The sequence below is a fragment of the Apaloderma vittatum genome, unplaced genomic scaffold, assembly GCF_000703405.1.
Source record: "Apaloderma vittatum isolate BGI_N311 unplaced genomic scaffold, ASM70340v1 scaffold9770, whole genome shotgun sequence".
Taxonomy (NCBI): Eukaryota; Metazoa; Chordata; class Aves; order Trogoniformes; family Trogonidae; genus Apaloderma; species Apaloderma vittatum.
In genome coordinates, this window is record NW_009693983.1 from 60,831 (window position 1) to 69,686 (window position 8,856).

The following is an 8,856-nucleotide window of genomic DNA, read 5'->3' on the forward strand; positions in this document are numbered from 1 at the left end:
TGGCGCTGCTGTCCCAAGGGCTACGAGCTTTCAGGAAACCTGACAAATGCTGTAAAATCTCTGTGCTCATCCAAATTTTCCAGGTGGAGGGGAAAAAAAAACCAAGAAACCCCTTCAATAACGTGTCCAGAAAAACCTGATGAGCTGTGGCTGGAAGTACTGACATCACAGAGGTTTCCCGGGCGACTGCACCACTGCCATTCTCTGTCCTCCCACGCCCAGGCTGGGAGCTGCCACATCTGCCATGGCAGCCCCCAGGGAAAGTAGCCTCTTCCCTCTCAATCCCTACCATATCCCTGGGTAAGTTTGGAAGTTCCTCCAAAATGATCTGTTCGTTTCCAATGCAAATAGCTCCGCTTGGGATCACGTAGCGTTTATGATTCATGATATTTTGGTGGTGTGGGGGTTTTTTATTAAATATTCCATGTAGCAGTGCTTCGGAGGAGACAGGGCTCCAGGGTAAGAAGTGCCACCTTATAACATTATAATTAAAGACTGTGCCATAACACAGTGAGGGTAAAGGCAAAATGGTTTTATTTCCCCCCTCCCCCTTTTTTTCTTACCTCATTTCTTTCAAGCTGTCGATGTTACCAGGGCTGCCGTGCAGGGCTTGGCTTCCAAGCCGTCATCAATTTTTGCATCAAGGATGTTTGAAGATCTCCTTTGAATAACTATTTGCATAGACATGATGCACTGTTGTCACAATGGCTGGAGCACAGCCTTGCTGCTGGAGGAGTCAGTGACTTTGGACGCTGGTGGTGTAGTTGATACATAGATGTATTTTGTTTTTCAAAGCTTTTTTGTGACATTCTCCTCTAAAGGCTTGGAAAGGAGAAACTGAGCTGTCATGGGTAAGAGGTAATGAGTTAATGGTTAAAAGGTAAGACATGAATGGCAGAAATGAGCGCATAGGCTGCGTGGTGAAGTAGAAAAGTTGTGTGGGGAGTCCCCCAGTGAGCTGGGCTGGGAGCTGTGGTCCGTGACACATGTGGGCTGGCAAGGGCTGGACGGCCACCAAGGGAAAACAAGCTTCTGTTGGTAGAAAATCATTGGATTAGTCCAGCCTAAGGGTAATCCTGAAGGGTGCTGGGATGACATCCTGTTGTGAGGGTGACAGACCAGACTGCAAACCTTGCCACAGAGAAATCCAGCTGTGTCCCAGCTGTGGTGCGGGCAGGAGCTGGGCAGATCCCAGGCTGCAGCGAGGGTTGAGATGCTCCTGCGGTGACGGTTGCCTCGGTCCTTCCCATTAGAGCAACGTGCAGGATTTTTCCATTACTGATCTCTGTACCTTCCAAACTTACATAAGCTGCCAGGGTTGGGTTTTTTTATTTTGCATTGCTGTGGTTGTCTGAACGAGGTATGTGTTACTCCGTGCCTGCTGTCACCCTGTCAGAGCTGTGCTGGCGGTGGCTTGGGAAAGACGAGTAGCAGCAAAGAGGGAGCTGTGGCTGAGCTTGCACCTCCAAAAGCCTCAGAACCTTCCCTTGCTTACCTCTGCCGCAGACACAGCCCCCAGGAGCAGCTCGGAGCCCTAATTCCAGCACAGGAGTTGGGGCTGCTCCTCTCGAGGCTGGTGCTTCGGCTGCCGAAAACAGGAGGAAGAGGAGGAACCAAGTTCTGCTACTGCCTTTTGCAATGTCACGCAGGCTCGTAGCAACACCCCAAGCCCCAGAGGAAGCCCCGTGGGTGGTGACGATGCTGCTTTGCATCTGCTTTGGGTGGCTGAGCGCAAGGAGGAGCTGCCTGAGGGGCATCGCTGGAGCCTGGGCTCTGCTGCTGGCAGATGGGGCGCCCTGTGCTGGGGTGCCGGCAGGAGGGGGGCATCAGAACCAGTTGCTGTCTCTCAGGTTGGGCAATGGTCACGGCCCAGGCTTTGAAAATGCCACCGCAGCGCTCGGGAGCGTTGGGAAGCCAAACCCAACATGTGGGATGGTTTGAGAAGGACTTGGCACACAGAGAAGAGGTAAATCTGTGAATCCCAGGCACGGTCCTGCGTGCCCTGTCCCGGCTCAGCAGAGCTGGGAAGGGCGCGGAGTGGAGTGAGTCCGGGGAGTGGTGATGGAAGAGATATGGCTGAGTAAGAGGAAAGTGAAATGGGGCTCAGGCTTGGGAGAGCAGGTTACTCACTGCTCGGCAACGACGTCTGAGATTGGCAGCTGTAGCGCTCAAGTGTGAGCTACAGAAACAGGGGATCCCTCTTGGTTTTTAGTCAAAGTACCAGGCAGGAGAAGGCCACACAGCCCTGCTGAGGCTGGTCTCTTCCCCAAGCACCACGGGTTTTATCAGCAGCACTTGTAATTCGCTCCAGAGCAGATCCCTTCTCCATAAACCTGAACTCACTCGCCCAAGCTCCTTGGATTGCTTCTCTTTTACTTGCTTGTAAGTTGAATCCTTTCTCAGCCCTACCATTATTTTGTTCATGATCGAAATCCTTCTGGCCATCCTGTAATTATTCAGGCTATGTCATCTGCGCTCTTGCTCAGCTTTATCATCCCGGAGTAGCTTTCCCATGTTGCAAGACTCATTGAAAATCAATGGGGACGAACCTCCGAGCTCCTCCGGCAGCTGCTGCTGAGAGATCCTGCATGCAAAGAGGGAAAACTTGCCAAGTGTGAACGCGCGGCTCTGCTCGCTGTTGTTGAAAGTATTTGGAAGGGAAAGTGCTTACTCATCACCTTATGATCCTCATGTATCAGCTGGCTTTATCCCCAGGTGGGCGGCGGGCTAATTGATTTAGTATTTCTGCCCATATATTGCAGCTGGCAGCTTTACCTTTCCTGGTGGAATCACATCACCATTAGGAGGTTGGATACAGGGAATAGTTAAAGTTTCTGACCTGTACTGGTGGATAGGGGAGCGGAGCCAAAGCTCCAGCACTTGCCCTACCCTGAGCCACCAAGAAATCAAATTTGCCCGTCCCAGGCCCTGGGGAGTGAGAAGCAGCGTGTGGCTACACAGCCCGCACGAAGGTCCCGAAATTGCATCCCCCTGTGGGGCAGGGCCTGGGTGGGTCCATAGGAGGGTACGGAGTCGAGGGGTTTGGTGGGTACAAGCAAACAGTTTTTCTCATTTTTTGAGTTTCAGTATTGAACAAGGGACTCTGGGAAATTCCCAGTAACTCATTTCAGAACAGAGGGAGGGATTGCAAAATGTGAAACTGAAGCACATTTAACTGGAAATAACATTTTAACACGGGGCTATCGAGGTGCCTGCAGACCACGCTGCTCCCACTCAGGTGCTGCTTCAGCTGCGCTCCCTGACCTTGTCCCGTATTCCTCTGCACACCAAAGCGTGAGCTTGTGCCTGTACACGCCTGTAGATCTGAGCCAGCTTTCATGCTGCCGTGTAAAAGCACGTGTGTGCGAACACACATGGTCACACCCTCCTGGCTTCACGTGTAACCGCGTGCATCTTCTCAGTGCTCCCTTCTCACCGCTGCTCCAGCGCCACAAACTCATCTGCGCTCCTGGGCACGTCCCCGTACAACCACCTTCCCCGGGCTCAGGTACTCAAAGCCCCGTGTGCTCCTGGTTGTGGCTTTTCCAGCATACTAAAGCTCGCAAATCCTGGTTATTCCATCAGCGGACGCCTTCCAATGCTACCTCAGTGACTGTCTTTTTTTTTTGTTTGTTTCGTCCCCAGCTATGAGGGTTTCATCCCTCAGTACAACTACCAGTTTGGAGAGACTTTTGGCAAAACCACGTACCGCCTGCTAACAGATCCTACCATTGCGAGGAGCCCCCGGCCCCTGCTGGCGCCGCTGCACAAGCAGAAGTTCATCGAGGACTTCAGCGGGACCACGCACGGTGTCCAGGGCTATCTCCCCAGGCGGCTAGGTGAGCAGATGTGGGCGCTCGTCCCTTCGCCGGAGCCGGGCGTCACTCCTGAGCTGTGCCCACCCTTGGCAGCTCCCAGGCTGGGATACGGGGTATTTTTCCTCAGAGCTGTCAGAGCTCTGGTGTAGGAGCACGGGGAGCGGCACTGCTGAGGGGCTGGAGCACTCGGTCACAAATAATGAGCTGCTTCTGACACGAGCGTCTGGTGGAGAGGAGAATTTTAGTTACCAGGTTGTTTTCGGTTACGTGAAGAGAAAGGATTTTATGGCATATTGTCAATTCACTCCCCAGTTCCTCCATATTCCTGTTGTGGTTTAACCCCAGCTGTCAGCTCAGTCCCACGCAGCCCACTCCCCCCAGTGGGATGGGGGAGAGAAGCAGAAGAGTAAAAGTGAGAGAACTCCTGGGTTGAGATAAAGACAGTTTAAGAGGTAAAGCAAAAGCTGCATGTGCAAGCAAAACAAACCAAGGAATTAATTGGCTCTTCCCACCTTCTTCACTTGTGCTAACAGGCCCCATCTCCTCCATCAGACAGAGACGGGCTTGTGTAGATTCCCAACACTGGGAATTTGCAGGAACCTCCTACCAGGTCCCAGCTCTGCTGGGCAAAGCTCCTGGTTCCCCCTGAGCAGCCCCAGCTCAGGCCACAGCAGCAGCCCCACCGGGATCCCGGTCAGCCCCTCTCGGGGATGTGTCATCCTCAGGAGACCCGTGTGCTACCCCACGTGTCTAAGCCCTGTTTGATGGGATCGAGTCCTCTCCTGGCTGAACACGGATGTTATGTGCGCGGGTGGGATCTGAGTCTTCGTTTCGCTGGGCATGGCCACACCAAAGCGATGCTTTTCCATTTCATTCTGGGAATTTGTGTTGCGTAGTTTCTTGCAAGATTTTTTTGGCCGTTCTCTTCATTCCAGTCCTGTTCTCCAGCACCCAGGTCTACTACACAAGTGGTGTTTACAGACTTCATTCCTGGACATTTACATTTGCATTTCCTTGGACTAAAATGTAGTTTGGATGGACCCAACCAACCAGTTGATCTTGTTGCTTTCTCAATATCCTGTCCTTGTTCTTGTTCTCACCAACCATCCCATCACCTGCCAACGTTTGTAGCCAGGAACTCACCTTTGCTGCTCGTTGGTGAAATGCTGCAGGAGGTGGCTACAGGGAGTACCTGGTTGTGCTGGTCGTCCTTCGACAGCTCCTGCTGTTGAGCTGTCGCTGACTGATCCCTAAAACCTCTCCTTGCAAACTTCATCAGCACTGCCCAGCACGCTTTTGGCGATTTCACAGGGTGGAGGTCAAAGAGCTCGTGGCGGCGTTGGGTCTGTGTGGCTGCCTTAGGCAAACTCAGTCTGCAGACTTCTTCTCAAGGTCTGTTCTTATAAAGCCTTGATGGGCACCAAGTGTTTTGCTGATCTTCATCAGCTGAATCCCATGTTTTCTGGCTGGAAGTGAGGTCAGGCTCTGTTGGTTGGGGATATCAACCAGGGTTGTGCTGATCTCCTGTGGCTGTATTGGCATCACGGGGGTTTTGGCACAGGGCAAGTATTTGCAGGCACCCTCACCCCAGGAACTGGGGTTGAAACCACACAAGTATTTCCACAGATCAAACGCAGGATGCTCTCCTGGCTTTTAATTTAGAGCCTTTCTGCGCAACCTTCCTGAATCAGAAAGTTCAAATGGCCCAGGGTCATAAAAAAGAGCTCATACAGATAGCTCAGGTACAAAACAGCTTCATTTTTCCTTTTCCTTTGGTTTCTGGGATAAAGAGAGTAGATGCAATGTTTTCATCAATAAGGAAGGAAACACTACAACAAACGTGCCTTAAAATTTGCAACCTGGATTGAGAAATCACTTTCATCAAGGGTTTGTCTGTGTTTTGTTGCTAGCCTGGACAACCTTCGATCACTCAGCTCCACAGAGTATGTACACTTTACAAAATCATATGCAGCACATATACTTCATAGCACAATCACAAGCAGGTTGCAAACCTAAATGACCATCAAAAGTCTCGCACTCTTGCAGAAAGGGATAAGTTTTGCTTTGTGCTGTTTGAGCAGGGACAAACCCTTGTAGTTACTCCAGGGTTTCTACAGATGAAGCCTTCACTGGAGGATGCTGCCTCCTCCGTGGGGCTTTGCTCTGCAGTACAGAAGTCCCCCAAACAGGAGGAGGTCAGGGAAAGACAAGAATGACCAGAGGCCTGGGGAAAAAAAAAAAAAAATAAAAGACCTACAAGCACAAAAATGAAGGAATTTGGTTTGTTTAAAGATGACAAGGCTGACATGGTAACAGTTTTCCAGTAAGGAAAAGGTTGTTGCGGGACGTAGGAGCGATCATCCTCCACAACCACCGAGGAGGGAGGAACAGGCTTTGCTCTTGGTGTGGAGCACGAAGAAGGACCCGGCTGGGGGTGTCGTTTGGGGCTGGTGGAGCCACGTCCCAGGGTTTTTTGAAGAGAAAAACAAAAGCTGCCAAGCTCAGCTGTCCCTGTGGAGTCTCAAGGCGCAGAGGTCTGTCCCTAGTTTGCAGTGGAGATATTTAGCATACATGGGATGGAAGATCATTTTTTTCCAGCCCATGTCACAGCGGACCCTTTCCTCAACGAGCAGCAACAATGTGAGTGCAAGAATTTCTTGGTGGTGGGGGAAGCTCTTCGGGGTGTGCTGATGCAGCTGTGTGGAGAAAGGGAGCTATTTGGGGGTTAACTCCTAATCAGCCCCTTGGCTGATGATATTTTACAGTTTAGGCATCGCTTAGAAAAAAAATTAAGTTCTTTAGCTTCTATTTGTGCAGTTTCCCTGTGGAGGCCAGTTTGTTGGATGGGTGCACACCCAGCCCATGAGATGCTCTTGCCCCTCGGGCTCCTTTCTTTCACTCTGGAGGGCTGTCTGTGGGCCAAGGTCCAGCTCAGTGGGAATCCTTCCCCCTTGTTCGGCCGCTTCTTCCTCTTAACCAAGCATCTGTCCCGCAGGGTACGTCCCCTATGAGAAATCTGGGGCTGCAGCAAGCCTTCCTGAACTGCCCCTTGGGCCCAAACCTCCCTCACCGAGGCCGGAGCCAGCAAAGGAAGAGCTGATGATAGCGACACACATGGACCCCGAGCCCCAGCACCACCCCGGCATGGACATCCCAGGGATGCGACTGCCTCAGGGGTACCTGCAGGGGTTCTCGCACCGTCCTGCCTCTGAGGAGCAAGAGGGGCGATTGCCCGAGCTGACCCTGGCTTGTGGAAGAACATGTGGACCCGGCCAGCTGGGAAGCAAACTGGTAAGTGGTCTTAGGTGGGAGGGATGGGTGGTGAGGGATGCTGCTGGGGCTTGGGGACTGGTGGGCAAGGAAGGGATCTCCTCAGTGTGAAGAAGGAATTTCATACGGGCGTGGGTGGCAAGGATGGAAAGTTTGGTGTTTTGCCTAGAGAAATATCAAAATACACGAGTGTTTCTAGCAGTAGCAAATCCACCCCATCTTCAGAAAATTGTTGTAATCTTGGTTACTCTTCCTAATCGAAAAGGATTAACTTCTCATCTGGTTGAGGTTTAGCTTCAAATCCGGGTCATTAGACCTCGGGTTACGCTGCGCTGTGCAGCTGGGCTCGTCTTTCCTTCGGGTGAGCCAGAGCCCTGCCGCTGCCCTCATCCTCCTCCTCCTCCCCTCCCTGTGCTCCTGGCACCTGGGGTTACGTGCCAGATTTCTGACCCCTCAGCTGCTCCCACTGTCCCCCTGAACTTCCCACCATCATCACCCCTGGCTGAAAGGCGAGCGCTGGGGTTTGCTGCTGGAGCTGGGTGCTGCCCTCGGTGGCATCACCCAGGTCCGATACGTTTGAGCTTCTTATTTCTCTTGGAGGCAGAGGCAGCGTTTGGAAGGTCATGGCCGGCCGGGGCTCCGCAAATCCCCTGAAGGCAGAGATTAGAGGTTTGACGTATCGAGTCAAAAGCTGGCTTGGATATAAATCCAAAGAAATCGTCTTGCTCTGAGAAAACAGATTTACAGAGGGACTCGGCCCCCAAAGCTCCCCTTGTTCTCCCTGGGGATTTTGCAAAACCCCTGCCTACGGGGAGTTTGGCTGGTAATTTGATGTTACTGGAAATTCTTAGAGTAGCTCTTGATGTAAAGCCAGGACAACGTAGAAATGGCAGTTGTCATTCTCAGGCTCTGGCAGTGATTTAAACAATGGAGCCAAAGGAAGAGGTGGGGTTTCCTAGTGTTTAAAAAATGCTTTTATTTTAAGCCCATAAATATCGAAGGCGTGATACTGCCAGGAGTGGCTGAAACCATGGATCTGGAGCAAGAGAATTGGTTACCAAGACTGGATGTGCCAAATGCGATCCAACAGAAAGTCATTCCAGGTAAAAGCAAGGGAGGTCACGGACGCTGTGAGTCCACCTTGGAAGCAATCGTGTCACCCTTCTGCGCTGTGGGGAAACCTCAGAGACATTGGCCAGTACCTCCAGCTCGTCTGAACACTTTGGGATGGAAAGTGCCCCTGCTCCTCTCTGTGCAAGGGTGTTCCTCTGGGCTGCTGTCCCCTCCAGGGATCTCACGCTGAGGGACACGTGCCCAAGGGATGCAGCAGCCACTCCAGCTGCCCACAGCTGTGGGGCCAGACTGGAAACTGCTCCAGAAAGCAAGGAGAGATGGGTCAGTCATGGGCTCTGCGCCAACTCCAGCACCTTGATGAGTATCTGTTGTCATTGAGGTAGTTATTTCTCTCCTAGAAATGCTTTCCCAGATCCTCAAATCAACAAACCATGGTGTATTGCAGCCCCATAAATGTATAAAACTCTGCCCTACGAGGGGTTTTACTTGGTAATTTCTCCCCTTGCACTGGAAGAGTGCCAACTCCAGCACCTTGATGATTATCTGTTGTCATTGAGGTAGTTATTTCTCTCCTAGAAATGCTTTCCCAGATCCTCAAATCAACAAACCATGGTGTATTGCAGCCCCATAAATGTATAAAACTCTGCCCTACGAGGGGTTTTACTTGGTAATTTCTCCCCTTGCACTGGAAGAG

At 51.7% G+C, this 8,856-nt stretch overlaps 1 protein-coding gene across 1 annotated transcript in view; it reads left to right on the top strand.

The window, feature by feature from the left end:
• Positions 1–244: 244 nt before the first annotated feature.
• The window catches only part of FAM166A (family with sequence similarity 166, member A), a gene marked incomplete at its 3' end in the record, with an annotated part of 11,380 nt that continues 2,768 nt past the window's right edge, over positions 245–8,856 (top strand). Inside the window, exons 1-4 of the mRNA XM_009865782.1 lie at positions 245–300; positions 3,646–3,839; positions 6,814–7,109; positions 8,074–8,191. Of these exons, the coding sequence (XP_009864084.1) occupies positions 245–300; positions 3,646–3,839; positions 6,814–7,109; positions 8,074–8,191 (664 nt within the window). The remainder of the gene's footprint in view (positions 301–3,645; positions 3,840–6,813; positions 7,110–8,073; positions 8,192–8,856) is intronic.